Here is a 17,640-nt window from a genome sequence, read left to right as displayed (position 1 = left end):
CTAGAAGGGGCTCAAAGGCACACACACGGAACTTTCTTTCCCAACCCTGTTAACATGACGAGGTAGCACAACAGCTTATTTCTTCATCCCACAGACTGTTCTGGGATATTCCTGCCCTAACTGGCCCCAGAGTCCCTTCCCTGAACCCATGTTCTTTTGGGACTGGAAGTACAGAGGAATAGTGTGGCTCAGGACTGGGATGCTGGGGAGGCGAGGTGGGAATTAGAGGGCCGAGGATCAACACCCGGCCACAGCAAAGCCTTGACACACAGCTGGCAGCTGTGGGCTCCTCCTGACTGGCTGTCCACCTCGCCTTGCACTGGCCCAGGGAAGAGTTTCAGAGAGCTCTACCTCTCCCACCAGCAAAAATCATTCCTCTATCCTTGGGGAATTTGTTTCCATTGTAAGCTTACTTAAATGAGCATAATGGAAGTGAAACCCAATCCTTCCGGCTTTCACTTGCTAAAATATCCTCACAGTGAAAAGAATTGAGCTGGGTTGCAAATTGGTCCAGGCTATTAAGTGATTAAGCTACAAGTGAGAGTACCATCCAAGAAATTGGGGAGCAGCAGCTCAGCACCTCCTATGACTGGCAGTGTGGTTTAGAGGAACACACACAGAGTACTGGGTGAGCCCTGAAACTGCTTTATAGGCGTAAAGTTCCCTTTTCCTGAAAAGTGGTCATGGAGCCCACAAGAAATCAAGACCCACCTAGAGCCAGGAAGAATCTTAAAGACAATGGGTCCACTAGCAGAATCTGGTACAAGGCAGCAACTGACCAAACTGCACTTCGGCCCCATAGTTATCACCCTCCACAGACTCCTCATGGTGGAAAGCTTTGGGTACGTCTGCTAGCAAAGCCAGGTGTGCAAGGAAGAGTAGTTAGGATCTGCGGGATGAAGCCGTTAAAACCTTCTACAGCCCTGGCTGGTGTGGCTCAGTGGATTGAGCGCCAGCCTGTGAATCAAAGGGTCTCTGATTTGATTCCCGGTCGGGGCACATGCCTGGGTGGCAGGCTGGGTCCCTAGTCGGGGATACGCGGGAGGCAACCACACATTGATGTTTCTCTTCCTCTCTTTCTCCCTCCCTTCCCCTCTCTCTAAAAATAAGTAAATAAAATCTTTAGAAAAAAAAACAAAACAAAAACCTACAAAAACGTACATATAGCTGGTGGGAAGGCCAACTCTTTCAGAGTGGCTCTGCCCCTGCTTTGGGCACAGAACTTCCCAGAGGACTCAGCCCTGTTTCCTTCTTTCTCCCAATAATGCCAGGCCTTGAGCAAGGAATTCTTCTCCAGTTGTTTTCTCGTTGCTTCAGGAGACTTGCCCCTTCCAGGCTGAGCTCATGTAGCCCCCACAATTCTCTGACACTTTTAATCCCTACACCTGCCCTCTGGAACAAGGGCCACACAAGGAAAATCAGAAACACAGTCAACTTCCCCAAGAGTGGCCATCAACCCTAGAGAGGTACCTGGCCTGGGGAAGGGCCAGCCACTTTCAGCGGCATTAGAAAATGGGTGGAAAGTCACTCACTCTGGGTCAGCTCTTTGCTCCTTCCTAACGTTACCCTGAATAGGCTGGGGCTGGCATTATCAGATGTTCATAGGGGAGGGAAGGGAGGGCTGGGGCTGTAGGAAGAAGTGTGTTATCTTCCCTCTCAACAGTCTGCCCAGTGGCTTGCCCTGTGTGCTGGGCTGGAACCCTGAAATATGGTAATTCAGGGCTTCAGGTCACTCAGGTTCCCTGGAGAACAGGCGCAGGAAAGCGGTGCTGGCAGTGGCGGGTGCTGATCTTACTGACATTTCTGCGGAGCACGAGCTCATTCTAGTTCCCTCAGAAATGCACGGCTCTCCTGTACATGCTCTTCTGGGAACCCACATAACATCCAGAAGTCTGTGGATTTGATTTATAACTTAGAAATGGGTGATCTTGGTTGTACTCGTCGTCATCTCATTGCTATGGCAATAGCTTGCCTGCCCTGCACAGCACCTGGGTCAGGGGAGCGAATAAGTATCTAATCTGTCCCCTGGCTCCTCTCTCTGACTTGGCCTTGGAGAAGTACAACGTGCCATCAGGTCACAATCCTTCGGCCTCTGCACACCTTCTGGCAACATTAGCTCCCTGGGTGACCCTGAAGCAGATACATACCACTTTCATTATCTTTTCCCATTGATTTAAAAAATGCCCCATCAATCAGAATTAAAAGAAAGATTGTGCCTCTGCCTGAGCCCAAAGCTAACACCCAGGGAGCCGCAGCTCTGGTCTGGACTTCACCAGCCTTTTCTCTCATCTCTCTGCTCCTCGCTGGTCCTTCCCCACTCCACACAACCGTCACTCCATTCTTCTTTTTTGTTTAAATTTATTTATTGTTTTTCTATTACAGTTGTCCCACTTTTTCTCATATTGACCCCGCCCCGCCCGCCCACCCTTCATTCTTCTTACAGACAAAGCTTCTCAGACACAAATCTGCCACTCCTCTGCCTTCCCAGTCAATCCCCAAGGAGCCATGCGGCCTCACTCCTGCCTATCTCCGCTCAGCCCCCAGTTCCAGGGACCATGTTCCTTCCCACTTCAGAGCCTTTTCATGTGCTGTATCTCTGAAGCTCTCTCCGTTGCTTCCGCTTTAGACCCTGTACTTTGCCTAGTACCCTTCTCCTCATTCTTCAGGTCTCGGTTCAAAGATCATTTCTTTAGGGGACATTTTTCTGATACTACACCTTCCAGGCTAGGACTGGTCCCCGGGTTATATACCCTATGGCACCATGAGCCACATCTTCCTTGCCCTAGATCACTGGGGGCTTCAGACTCCTCCACTGTTTGCCCGAGAAGGCTCTGCATAGTCTCTACCTGTTCCCATGCTACTCATTCAGCAAGCTTCCACTTAAACAAGTCCTCGCTGACGCCTTCTCCAATTCCCCAGGTAGGAGTTTCTCTCTCTTGGTCTCAGTCCCTCTTCTTTCCAAGATACCTTTAAGACTTGTTTAGGCCTGTTTGGTACCAATACCAAGCTTAGAGCTCTATCACATGAGTTTTTGCCTTCCTCCCTGACTAAATCTCCAGGGCAGACACCAGATCTTGCTACCTGTTTACTATGGTGGAAGAAACTTAAAATAGGTTTAATGAACCGATAAATGTGGATTCTCTGAAATTCCTTCTAACGTAGAACATACCTGGTCATGGATGTTCTTTTTAAATGTCCTACCACACAGTTTCAAGTGACATTTGGGGAAAATGTCTAGTGTTTCTTCCTTTTCAAGATTCCTGCTAAATGTCTTTATGTGATACGATGCTCAGAGAAGGAAAACTCTGATTCCAAAAAACCTCCGCTGCCTTGCGGCATACCTCTTCAGGGGAAAGGCTAAGGGAGTAAACCCCGACAGAAAATCCGGAGCCAGAGTCCCTAAGGCGGTTTGACGTTGTAGTCAACACCGGCAACTCCTGCGGCGCACCTGAAGCCAAGCTGTATTGACTCCGTCTTTCCCTTGGATCCTTCAGCTGCGAAGAGAGGGGGGGGGTCTGCTGCATGGGCAACAGCAGATCCTCCATATCACCCTGCCCAGGCTCTGTAGCTTCAGCTTCACTGGAGAGGACACTCCAGCGTCATCGCAAGATGTCGATTCAACACGGGAGGAGACATATACCGTGTCACTCCCGAGTTGGACTGCACAGCCATTCTCGGCGGTGCAGATAGACTCTTAAGAAGCTACACCATCGTCTCTCGAGACGGACGGCTGCCGACGATACGATGCTAGGACTAAGTGCCACCTACCTCTGTGGGCAGAAGGAAAGAATGACTTGATGGGAGGAGATAAGAAAAATAAAGAGAAGGACCATCACAATGTAATCAGAATAGGTTTTTTTCTTAATATAGTGGCTAAAAACCACCATACTAGTGGCAATGACAATGAGAGCTCCCGTGGCCGAGAGGGAGGCTGCGGAGAAGGTGTCCAGTGCTAGCTCCATTAACTAGGCTCTGGGACAGAGTCTGAGACACTCTGTATTAGATACTGACCCGTGTCATGTGCCACCAGCGAGGAGGAAGACAGCGTGCTTTTCCTAAAGGGGGATGATCTCCCCAAAAGATGGCTCTTCTCAGGAGGCAGGAGTGTTTTCCCAGAATAACCTTTCTGCTCTTTATTCAGCTGCTGCAGCAGATACTCAGTAGTTACCACCAGGGATCTGAGGCATGGGGGAAAGGCAGTCATGACAAATATAAAATGAAGTCACATCTTTAAATAGAAAGAACTGTCCAATTTATGAGTGGGTTATTTTAAAAGCAGGCTGACAGTTTCTTTCTTCATTAGAGTTCCTTTATGGTCCAGACTGACTGTAGCAGTAACATAGTTCACATTTTATTCAGTGACTGTTCTGTCCTTTCCAAAGCACTTTCATGATGAGGTAAGTAGAAGCACTGGGAGGTTGGCTTCTGACCAGGCCTCCAATTTCTGTCTCCAAATCTTAACTTCTACTTCTTCTAATCTATTCTGCCTCTGCAATTAACGAGTGGTGCTAGTCATGGCTGTACTCTTGGACTCTGTATTACCATGTAATGTTAAAAGTCATCAAAGACTGGCAAAAAAAAAAAATGATGCATGCACAATCCTATTTATTGCAGTTTTACTTGTAACAGCAAAATACTGTCAACCTAAATGTACATCAATAGAGGAATAATTAAATAAACATACGGTGGAGTCCTATAACTATAAAAAGAAATGAGAGCTGACTCTATACACCATGTGAACTGATTGCTAAGATAAAATGTTAAGATATCATTATGCCTCTTTTTATATAATAGAATCTCCCTCTACAAATACACACCCACACCTACAATGGAAGGCTAGTGGGAGGGAAGGAAAGGAAAGAGGAGACAGGTAAGGAAGCTAGATTTGTCTGCATTGATCTCATTTTGTGGGCTTGACTTTGGAACCATGTAAAAATGTTTTACATAATTATAAAACAATATTAGATCAAAATAATAAAAAATTTCCCTATGAATCAAAATCAAATTGAAACAAATTGAACCTATATATTGAATTGATGGTTTAACAACACAGGTAAAAATTATTTCAAGTTACTTTAAAATATAGCAATTTGACTATACATCACTAAAGAGGTATACCATATTGTTCTCAACGTGTGGTCCCAGACCAGCTGAAACAGCCTCACCTGGGCACTGGTTAGAAATGCCAGTTCTCAGTTCCCAACCCAGACCTGCTGAATCAGAAACTATGGGGGTGGGGCCCAGCAATCTGTGCTTCAACAAGTTTTTCAGGTGATTCTGATGCACACCTGAGTTTGAGAACCATAACTTTATGCTACCTGCTCAACTTCTATATATGTTTGAAATAATTATAATGAAAAGTTTAAAAAGTTAAAAAGCCATCCAGAATGGGTCTGTGTCTAATTCTCTGAATATAGTTATTCCAAGGAAAATCAGGAAGTAAAGTTTGTGGCTAAAGATTTGGGGATGGGGTTCTTATATTTAAATTTAATTGGAAGTCCTAGTAAAAATGTTTGCCATATCGAAATGTCCAGGGTTTCTCTAAATGTACAAATAGTCTTGAGGCCTCTTCTGATTTGTCTAGGCTGAATTTTGAGGGTACTGTTCTTTGAAGAGGCTGATGCAATTTGATTCTTTCTCTATTATTCTGTGTGCTCAGCATATTTTCTGTGACCAAAGAGAGGCATGTATTTTCCAGAAGAGCCAAATGACTGATTTTAGGGGCACATAATAACCAATAAATCTAGCTAACTCAAACAAGGATCCTGTTGGATCTAGAGAGAAACTACTAATTATTGAGGTGGTGCAATTCATGATTCTAGCAAAGATATTTAGTCCCTGGTGTCTCCTGGAAAACAGTACTTTGGGCCCTGAAGCTAGCTTGGCCTAGATACAAGTGGCTTATATATAAAATGGAGATAATTTGAAAAGTATATAGATTTTAACTTTCCAGTAAAACAAAGGACATAAAGGAATGTAAGCACCTGTGAGATAGACCCACGCCTACCTCTGACTTTCATGGAGAAGGGCCACCGTCGTCTCCAGCTTTTTCATCTGGGCAAACTCCTGGTTCAGACAAGCCATCTGCATGTTCAGCTCTTGGTTTTTGTGCAGCAGGTAATCTACAAAGAATATAGTAGCCAGGAGTGAGCAGGATCCCAAGCACCTGATCTTTGACATCTTGGAGAATTGGGGGTCCCCCTCATTGCACCGTCCTCCATACTCCATTCATTCCTTCCCTTAGAGACAGAGCTATGGTGGCAACAAACAGATCTGAACTAAAATGCAATCACTTAATATCGCATGCTAGTTCCTTTTTTCTCAGGTTCACTAGAGCTGATAACCCTGCCCCAAAGCACTATTATGAGGGGTCAGTGAGACACCTGTCCTCATTTAGCACAGCAAGTCAACAAATATTAGGTTTCTCTGTATTCTCTATTTTAGTTTATGAATGTATGTCCTTCATTCTCTGTGGAGTATGTGAAAATATCTAGAACTGTATCGGGCACATCGTAATACAGTTCACTTATTACGGTTCACTTATCGCAGCCTCACTGTATTGCGGGATTTTAAAAAATATTATGTTTGAAGATGGAGGTGTAGATTAGATACACTACATCTCCCTCCACAACTAAGAAGGAATACAACTACCTCAAAACTAGAGACAACCAGAAGTTCCAGAAAATCAAACTGCATGGAAGTCCGGCAAACAAAGATATAAGGAAGAAATACTCATCCAGACAGGCAGGAGGGGTGGAGCCGGGGCGGAGAGGACGCGGTGTGGTGGCAGCGGCAGCGGCAGCAGCGGCAGGCCAGCAGAAAGCCAGTCACACATTTAAAGTCAGGAGGGACACCTGGGGAGCGTTCCCAGCTCCTCACCGGACCTAGCAATACATGGTTCCAGCAACGGGGAAAATCAAGCCTCATTGCTTCTGACTGTGCAGACCAGTGGGGGTTGGGGTGGATGCAGAAACTGCCAGTCTCTCAGCAGAATCCGCTTGTTTAAAGGGCCCCCACGGTCCTAGAACATCCGCAGACCCACCCACTCTGGGAATGACAGCCAGGGCAGCAACTAGAGGGGCGCCAGTCCGGTGCAGAAGTGGGAGAGGTGCCTGGAAAAGGGGCAAGTGCTGGGCAGGTGGCATTGTTCCCTCTTGGGCCCCTCCCCCACATACAGTGCCACAACGTGGTGAAATGGGTCTCCCTGTACTGACGAATCCCTAAGACTCTACCCCTTACAACATAACAGGAGCAACAGCTCCACCTGGGATGCAGAGGCAAACAAACACAGGAGCCTGTCAGAATGAGACAGAGAAGTATGGCCTAAAAGGGGGAGTGGATCAAGGTTCCAGTGGGAGAACTAAGCGAAAAGAAGATAGCCAACCTAACAGATGAGGAGATAGACAACCTAACAGACGCAGAATTCAAAACACCAGTGATAAAGATGCTCACAGGCTTGACAGATGTGCATGAGTACGGCAAACTCATAAGAGAAGAAGTGAAGGCTATGCTAGGTGAAACGAAGGAAAATCCACACAAAATCAATGGTGAAGGGAAGGAAACTGGGTTCAAATCAATGATTTGGAACATAAAGAAGAAAAAAACAGTCAAGCAGTGCAGAATGAGGAAGCAAGAATTGAAAAAAATGAGGAAAACTTCCCAAATTTTGTGAAGGAGATGGACATACAGGTCCAAGGAGTACGGAGGGTCCTGGGCAAGCTGGACCCAGAGAGGACCACACCAGGACGCATCATGATTGGGGTGCCAAAGCTGAAAGATAAAGACAGAGTCTTGGGGGCAGCACGAGAGAGGTGGAGAGTTGCCTACTGGGGGTGCCTATAGGACTATCAGCTGATTCCTCAGAGGACACTTTGCAGGCAGGAAGGGACTGGCAAGCAGTATTCAATGTGATGAAAGGCAACCTGCAACCAGGATTACTCTATCCAGCAAGGCTATCATTTGGAATGGAAGGGCAGATGAAGTGCTTCTCAGACAAGGTAAAGCTAAAGGAATTCATCATCACCAAGCCATTATTATATGAAATGTCAAAGGGACTTACTTAAGAAAAAGAAGATCAAAACTATGAACACTAAAAGGACAACAAACTTACAACTATCAACAACTGAATCTAAAAAATAAAAACAAAATCCAACTAAGCAAAGCAGAATAGGAACAGAATCATAGGTATGGGGATCATTTGGAGGGTTACCAGCTGGGAGGGGGGAGGGGGAGAAATGGGGATATGATGCAGGGATTAAGAAGCATAATTGATTGGTACAAAATAGACAGGGGGAAGTTAAGAATAACATAGGAAAGGGTGAAGCCAAAGAACTTATATGCACAACCCATGGACATGAACTAAGGGGGTGGGATTGCTGAAGGGAAGGAGGGTACTGGGCAGAGAGGAGCAAAGGGAAAAAAAATTGGGACAACTGTAACAACATAATCAATAAAATATTCTTTAAAAATATTATATTTAATTATTTATCATGGATTTTTTGCTATATCGCAGGATTTTGTGGTACTATATATGTATGTTGTTAAAGCTACGTAGATTTAAGAGTGTAGAATATGTTTAAGAACATAAGTAGTGTTTATAAAAGTGTGGAAAAGGTTAATAAGGGAGTGGGAAAGGTTAATAAGGCACTGGGAACAGTTTATAAGTGTGTGGGAAGGGTTTATAAAGCCTTAAAATATATATAAATACTAAAATAAATGTAAGGTTCCTACTTCACGGATTTTCACCTATCGCAGGGTGGGGATGTCTAGAATGTAATACCTGCGATAAGTGAGGGAATACTGTAACTCAATGATTGCTCGCAGATATTGAATTTGTACCCAAGACACATACATATTTCCCCAAATATATCACCAGTGCCTACAATAACAAGGTAGGTAAAAGCACAGGAATTCTAGTCCTAACAACGTCTCCTAGAACCATACTTCTTAAACTTTAGTATGCTTACAATGTTGACATTGTAGTCAACACCGGCAACTCCTGCGGCGCACCTGAAGCCAAGCTGTATTGACTTTGTCTTTCCCTTGGACCCTTCAGCTGCGAAGAGGGGGGGGGTCTGCTGCATGGGCAACAGCAGACCCTCCATATCACCCTGCCCAGGCTCTGTAGCTTCAGTTTCACTGGAGAGGACACTCCAGCGTCATCGCAAGATGTCGACTCAACACGGGAGGAGACAGATACCGGTTATAAGCTCATTCGATTGGCGAAGGAAACGAGCGCCAGAGGTCTCCTCTGACGGCGGGAGAGGTCATCGCACCCCACTGGACAGCTACCGCCCGCCTCAAGCTGGGCAGCCCCAGCCAATTAGGTGCCGTCTCGCCATGGCTCGTCTGCCCCACTGGGTGCGTGGGGATCAGAGAGGCGCCTCTCGAAAAGTGGGCCACAAAACGCCCGCACCAGTTAATTCCAAGCAAACAACAAGAAAGAAGCCTCCAGCTCTTCGCCTCGCTAGCTGGAACATCAGGACCATGTGCCCCGGACTTACTGCAGACCTTCCGTGGATCAATGGTGCCAGGAAAACCGCTGTCATCGATAGGGAACTGGCACGACTAAACATCGACATTGCGGCTCTACAGGAGACCCGGTTGGCCGACAACGGAACTATCAGAGAAACCAACTACACCTTCTACTGGCAAGGGAAGTCTCCGGACCAACCAAGACAGCACGGTGTTGGGTTCGCTGTGAAGAACACGCTTGTTAACTCCATAGAGCCACCCACAGGAGGCACAGAGAGATTACTTACCCTCCGATTGTCAACAACTTTCGGCCCAGTCAGCATTCTTAGCGCGTACGCCCCAACCCTCTGCGCCACCATCGAAGAGAAAGAACAGTTCTACCATGCACTGGACGAAGCGTTATCCAAGATTCCCAGAAGTAACGCTCTCTATCTCCTTGGAGACTTCAACGCAAGAGTAGGAGCTGACCACATGGCCTGGCCCACCTGTCTTGGAAACTTTGGGAGAGGAAAGATCAATGAGAATGGTCAGCGACTGCTTGAGCTTTCGTGTCACCACGGCCTGTGCGTGACAAACACATTCTTCAAGTGCAAAGAGATCCACCAGGTGTCATGGAGGCACCCCCGCTCCCGCCATTGGCACCAGCTTGACCTCGCCATCACCAGAAGAACGGATATTGGCAGCACCCTCCTCACCCGCAGCTACCACAGTGCAGACTACGACACGGACCATGCCCTCGTGGTAAGCAAGGTGCGCATAACGCCAAAGAGGTTGCACCACTCCAAGATGAAGGGTCGCCCACGCATCAACACCAGTTGTGCCAGCAACCCAGTTAAGACCCAGCAATTCATCAACAAGATGGAAGATGCACTCGGTGAGGGAGTGGCGGCAGATGACATTATCGAATCTAATTGGCTACGTCTCCGCGACGCCATATACAACTCCGCCATTATTGCTTACGGGAAGAAAGAGCGGAAGAACGCTGACTGGTACGAGGCTCACTGGGAAGAAATGGAACCCGTGATCGAGGCTAAGAGGAAGGCCCTACTGGCTTACAAGGCCACGCCCACTCCCAGTACACTTCAAGCTCTATGGGCTGCCAGGAACAAAGTCCAGAAGACCACCCGCCACTGTGCCAACACCTATTGGCTAAACCTGTGCAGAAGCATTCAGGAAGCCGCCGATATAGGCAACGCACGAGGAATGTATGAGGGTATCAAGAAGGCAACAGGCCCAATCCCCTCCAAGATCGCCCCCCTTAAGTCCAAGACAGGTGAGGTCATCACTGACCAGGAACAGCAAATGCGGCGGTGGACCGAGCACTACCTCGAGCTGTACGCAACGAAGAACACCGTAACAGACACTGCTCTTAACGCCATCCCAGACCTACCAGTCATGGAGGAGCTAGACACCCCACCTACTGCGGCAGAGCTCAGCAAAGCCATCGACCGCCTCGCTTGCGGGAAAGCACCAGGAAGCGACGGAATCCCTCCAGAAATCCTAAAGAGCGGGAAACCAGTCCTGCTACAGCCGCTCCACCATCTACTCTGTCTCTGCTGGAAGGAGGGTTACATCCCCCAGGATATGAGAGACGCCAACATTATCACCATGTACAAGAACAAAGGAGACCGCAGCGACTGCAACAGCTACCGGGGCATCTCTCTCCTCAGCGTCGTCGGCAAAGTATTCGCCCGGGTCGCTCTTGCCCGCCTGCAGACCCTTGCTTCCCGCGTCTACCCAGAGTCCCAGTGTGGCTTCAGAGCTGGCCGATCAACAGTGGACATGATCTTCTCCCTACGCCAGCTGCAGGAGAAGTGTCACGAGCAGCATAAACCACTCTACCTCGCCTTTATCGACCTTACGAAGGCGTTCGATCTGGTCAGTCGAAGCGGTCTCTTCAGCTTGCTACGGAAGATTGGCTGTCCACCACATCTGCTTGCTGTGGTCATGTCCTTTCATGACAACATGCACAGCACGGTGTCCTACAACGGCGCAACCTCTGAGGCCTTCCCAGTCAGCAGCGGAGTAAAGCAGGGCTGCGTCCTCGCGCCTACGCTGTTCGGAATCTTCTTCTCCATGCTCCTCCAATACGCCTTTAAGGACTGCAGCGAGGGTGTCTTCATTCACACCAGATCCGATGGCAAGCTCTACAACCTGGCCCGTCTACGAGCCAAGACCAAAGTCAAAGAGGTGCTCATCCGTGAGATGCTCTTCGCCGACGACGCAGCCTTGACATCACACTCCGAAGAGGGACTCCAGCAGCTAGTCACTTGCCTTTCCCACGCATGCAAGGAGTTCGGACTAGCCATCAGCCTGACGAAGACGAATGTTATGGCTCAAGGCACGGGGACTCCCCCATGCATCACCATCGACGGATACACCCTGGAGGTTGTCAACGACTTCACTTACCTCGGGTCCACCATCTCGAGCTCTCTGTCAGTCGACTTGGAGGTCAACGGGAGAATCACCAGGGCAGCCACAGTTATGGCCAGACTGAACCGGCGAGCGTGGAACAATTCCAGCCTCACTGAGAAAACCAGACTGCGCATCTACCAAGCCTGCGTACTCAGCACTCTCCTCTATGGCAGCGAGACGTGGACCACTTACGCAAGGCACGAAAGGAAACTCAACAGCTTCCACATGAGGTGCCTACGACGCGTCCTGCATGTCGCCTGGCAGGATAAGGTCCCCAACACCGAGGTGCTGAAGCGAGCCAATATGAGCAGTTTGCATGCAGTTCTTAGCGAGAGATGCCTCAGGTGGCTCGGCCATGTCAAAAGAATGGATGCAGGCCGTATCCCCAAAGACCTCCTCTATGGCGAGCTAGCAGAAGGCAAGAGGATGACAGGGCGCCCAAAACTGCGGTTCAAAGACATCTGCAAAAAGGACATGACACAATGCTCCATCAATCTCAACACATGGGAAGTTCAAGCAGACGACCGCCTAGCCTGGAGGCTCGCGGTCAGGCAAGGTACGTCACGTGCAGAGGCTGCGCGTAACGAGGAGGCGGTCCAGAAAAGATCGAGGCGGAAGCAGCGTCAACAGCAGCAACAACAGCCATCTGCCTTCACCTGTAACAAGTGTGCCAGGGATTGTCACTCCCGAATCGGACTGCACAGCCATTCTCGGCGTTGCAGATAGTCTCTCAAGAAGCTACGCCATCGTCTTTCTAGACGGACGGCTGCCGATGACGATGATGATGACGAGTATGCTTACAGATCACCTAGGGATCTTGTTAAAAAACAGATTCTGATTCAGTAGTCTGAGTTGAGACCTAGTAGTCTACATGTCTAACAAACTCCCTGGTGATGCTAATGTTGCTGATCTGTGAATCACACTTTGAGTACCAAGATTCTAGAAGGTAGAAAACAGGGCTTCAACAGCTGTATTTATCACCAGTAAGCCAAAATCCAGTACTGGGCCTCATGGCTGATTGAAAGTAGGTACCTAAGTGAACAAACAATGACCCGTTTTCAGAGTAGGTAAGTGGAGATGTTTTGATTAGTCAGGCATGTAAAATCAGATAGTGGTGAGACTGAACTCTGGAAATTCAGTGCTGACTTACAAATCAAGTTTCTTATGTAAACTGAAATGCCCATAAGCTTTGTTTAGGGGTGCTGAGATAGAGAATTAAAGTCAAGGGTAGACTCTATCTAAAATACTGGCCTAAACTATGCTAATAATATAGTACAAGTCAAAACTTCAAGGAGATATTAGTTTTATTTATAACTATGGCAAAAAAAAAACTTTAAAAATACCCAGTGTCATCAAGAATAGAGTGAAAAGAGCATTCAAACACACTCATTGCTGATGTGGGTATAAATTGAAAAAATATTTTGGGGACTAATTTGGCAATGTGTAACAAAAGCTTTAAAAATATCCACATCTTTTGACCCACTAATTCCACTAGAAGGAATGTCTCCTGGGAAAATAGTCTGAAAGGTACACTAAGATTTATGTACATAGATATTAATAGCTGCATTATTTATTGTACTATAAATATTAGGACTCTTAGTTACATCAGAAGGGAAGAAGGACAATCTCAGAGAAGCATTTTCACTCTCAGATCTTTTCTTTGCTTTCAGGGCTTTTGTATGTTTGGAACTTCTTCAAAATTGCTTATATTATAAACAATGGCAGCTTTATTTACAATAGCTAACATTAAAAATAACTATATAGGGGACTAGATAAATAAGATATATTTGTGTAACATTATAGGAAATGCCTAAACTATTAAATTAATAACATTAGGATATAGAATCCAATTGGTGATTGTCTAGGGTAGAGAGTGGGGGAAACGGCACAAGGGTCTGAGGGTACTTTCTGGAGTAACAGAAATGTCCTGTAATTTGATTAGGATGGAATTAAATGAGTGTATATATTTGTCAAAACTCATCAAACTTAAGATGTGTGCATTTTTTGTATGCAAATTGTTTTTTAAAAGTCAAGACACAATTTTAGTTTTGAATTAAAAATAAATGTATAAGAGTATGGCAAAAGAAAATATAGCAAAAACACTAATGGTAGTTATTGCTGGATAGTGGACTTTTATTTTTCTTATATTTTTCAAACTTTCTATAAAGAATACCATCTTCTGCTATAATCAGGAAAAAAACTAGTGTCATTCTCAAAAATAATAACAACATTCATACTTGCTTTACAATGACAAAAAGCTTCATCTGGGAGTTCAAGCCACCTGCATTGCAACTCTGAGGCAAGATGATGGTTTCCATTCAGGGAGCCATGTGGCTCTACATAATGAAGCTTATTAAATGGGTCATCTATAAGCAAACAGTTGTCTTGAGACACACCACACTCTGCTCTCCTGAACTTACCATAAGTGCAGGGCTGGGGCCCACTCACAACTGAGGTGGCAGCACCTTCCTCCAACTGCTGGATTTTTTCTGATAAAATGAAGTTTTCCTCTAGCACCCTGACCAGTTTTTGCTTCAAACTTTCCTTTGGATCAGTAAATAAAACACAAACACATTAAGATTCTGAAATTCTTAGGGAGAGCATTTTGATGGTTGCCAGATGGGAGGAGGGTGGGGGGAATGGGTGAAGAGGTGAGGGTATTAATAAGTACAAATAGGTAGTTACAGAGTAGCCATGGAGATGTAAGGTACAGTATAGGAAATGCAGTAGCCAAAGAACTTATATGCAGGACCCATGGACATGAACAATGGTGGGGGGATTGCCTGACGGAGTGGGGTGTGCTGGGTGGAGCAGGGCAAAGGGAGAAAAATCAGGACAATTTGAAATAGCATAATCAATAAAATATAATTTAAAAAAGAATCTGAAATTCTAAGGAGTGCTTTTAGAAGACTGAAAGAATCTTTCCTCTAGTGATAAACTAACTGAATGGAGGTCAGCATCTCTTCTCACTAGAATTTTGATTAATTGGTAAACATAGCTCAAGTGCAGCAAAGAAATTTATCACAGGAAATTGCAATTTTTCCTGTGATTTATCCACTATTTTGGCAGAACAAGTAGCCATTTGACAAATGGCTAACATTCTGAGTCACCTATCTAAACTTTGTAGAAACTGAACTTGATGTCCGAAAATCCTCTAAGGTTAAGAAAAGCAGGGAAAAGGCTTAAGGATATGAGTTCTACCTTCCTCTCCCAGAGCCAGCAGCCTGATGCTCTAGGCCTGGCCCCTGGCTCAGGGCTCTCTGCTCCACCAGAAGGGGAGGAAAGATAATCCCAGAGATATTTACCCTCTCTCATCAGAATCAAACCATGACCTTCAAGGCCATGATCCTAAACATTTTCACTCTAGGGTCTTTTTTTCTCCTTCCATTTCAAGACTTTCTTTAGACTTTTGGGATGAGAGCTAGGATTAGGGAGTCATCCCTTCAGAACCTCTGAGTTGTCCCTGTCCTGGTGAGTTCTGTGTTCCTGATTTGCCCTGAATGACTTTTCTGTATTTTGGTTCAGCAACATCTCGGTGTTCACGGTGCTGATGTTCACTAGGGGACAGGGCTATTCTAGTTTTGCTGCTCCATCCTTTTCTAGTAAAGGAAAAGTAGGAAAGGAAGATGAAAGGCATACCATGTCATTAGGGACCACCTGCCCAGCCTCCTTCAGTTCCATCTCCCTCCTGCGGGAGGCTTTTGACGCATCTTCTGGATGTGAGTGACACCACTGCTGAGAAGAAGCAGGGACTACCAAAGTCAGAAGCAAATCTCGGGCAGGACCTGCCAAAAGTTCAGATTGAGCATACAGGCCAATCTTAAAAGCTAAATCTCAGAATTCCTAGTCAATAACTACCAGCTCTGTAGAACAAATAAGGTAATCTAATATCTCTTTTTATAAGAATTTAGTAAGTGGCTGTAAAGGTGTTTCATGATGGATAAGAAATTACGTCCCATATCCTCTGGAGAAATAACAGACCCTCCTGAATGTGGGCTCTGTGCTATTTTCTAGTCACTGAGAAGTGGCTCCTGAGGATAATTTCCTACAAAATGAGAGCAAAGTGTCACTATTGGAAAGAAAGTAATTGGGCTAAGATTTCTTTCCTGTATGTCCCTTCAGAAATTTAAAAAAAAAAAAAAAAGTTAAGCCCAAATAACTAGAGTTTCTAGTTTTTACTTAAATTTTTCCACTACCAAAAGCTCCTTGAATTCTTGTCACATTAAATAGCAAATAAACATACTGCGTCAACATTTGCTAAACAGATTTTCCCCAAGTTCCTAAAAAACAAACAAACAAAAAAACCAGGTCATTTAGTCACTTGAATTTTTCAAATAATATTTCAACAGGCATCTCAGAACTCTGATGATCAAACCCAGTTTCTACTGTGTTTATTACTGGCACTTTCCCAAGGATCATAAAGTCCTTTCGTAATTATGAACATGACCACATGTATTTTACATCTCTCATCACTCTACATTATTATCTGGAGACTACCAAAAAAAATTATAAGCAGAACAAAATATTTGGTACATGACAGAAGCGGGCCGATAAATAAAACAAAAGAGAAGAAGATTATGAGAAAAACACAGATTTTTCAATTGCTGTGTCACTGAGAAATTTTGGTAAGTGGTCAAGAAAACATCCTTGTATAGTAGAAGCAAGGTTGGAGACCTCCTCCTGGAGCCGAGAAAGCACTTACTGAGGAACTTCTTATTAAGGAGGAGGGAGCCAGAGCCGGTCCAGTGCTTATCCACAAGCTCCAGGAGCTGTCTTAGGACAGTGGTCACATGGGAGGTTCTGGCAGAGATCTGGGGACTGTGGTTTTCTGGCAAACCATGCAAACTGCCCAGGTCACTAGAGAGAGGCTCAAGAAAAAAAAAAAAAAAAAAATGTCATTCTTACACAATAAGGCAAATAAAAATCCAGACATTTAAAGTGTTAACTTTAAATTTTTTTATTTATTTATTGGTATGAGAGAGACTGAGGAAGGGTGGGGTGGTGGGGAGAAACATCGATTTGTTGTTCCACTGATGTATGCATTTATTGGTTGATTCTTATATGTGCCCTGACTGGGGGTCAAACCAGCAACCTTGGCCTAGCAGGATGACGCTCTAACCAACTGAGCTATCCAGTCAGAGCTCTACAGTGTTAACATTTAAGAAAAAAAAAAAAAAGATGATGCCATCTTTCAGTTTAGAATTGAATAGAATATTACTTATGTCCAAGGCAAATATAATAACACAGTCAAAGATCATTTTAAAAGTAACAGTGTCTTCTATCATAATCTTCTAATTTTTCATAATATTCAGAAGAAAACAAAAAATGTTTTCACACCTACATCATTGGCTCACTATATTATGCTATGTAATAAGGAAAGATTAAACTGCAGAACACTTTTAAAAGTTATTATACATCATAAAATAAAATGGGGAGTAATTAAAATTATAAACCATACTATAGTATACTAAATATAAGCTTATGATTTATATTAATATATACTAAATATAAATGTTCTATAATATTTTAAATGTTAATTGTTATTGTTGGACCCAGTACTAAAGATGTATTTTATTCAGTAAGAATCTTTATATATAGATGTAAAAGTAGATCTGTCCAGTAAAAGTCATAGTTTTTTATTCATTCAGACATGAGCAAATAAATATGTAGACATTTATCTGAATGAGTTTAAAAATTGTGGATTTTACTGGACAATCTATCTTCCAATCCTTTCTGTAGGGTCTCATGGAC

At 44.9% G+C, this 17,640-nt stretch overlaps 1 protein-coding gene across 1 annotated transcript in view; it reads right to left on the bottom strand.

Annotated features, from left to right (window-relative positions):
• Positions 1-3,952: 3,952 nt before the first annotated feature.
• LRRC36 (leucine rich repeat containing 36) overlaps positions 3,953-17,640 on the bottom strand; it is a 38,843-nt gene continuing 25,155 nt past the window's right edge. Inside the window, 5 exon segments of the mRNA XM_090259858.1 lie at positions 3,953-4,178; positions 6,008-6,122; positions 14,310-14,433; positions 15,529-15,674; positions 16,592-16,757. Coding sequence (XP_090115984.1) covers positions 3,953-4,178; positions 6,008-6,122; positions 14,310-14,433; positions 15,529-15,674; positions 16,592-16,757 — 777 coding nt within the window.

Source organism: Furipterus horrens, unplaced genomic scaffold (genome assembly GCF_987537825.1).
Source record: "Furipterus horrens unplaced genomic scaffold, mFurHor1.1.pri manual_scaffold_13, whole genome shotgun sequence".
NCBI classification, from domain to species: domain Eukaryota; kingdom Metazoa; phylum Chordata; class Mammalia; order Chiroptera; family Furipteridae; genus Furipterus; species Furipterus horrens.
This window is presented reverse-complemented; position numbering and strand designations above follow the sequence as displayed.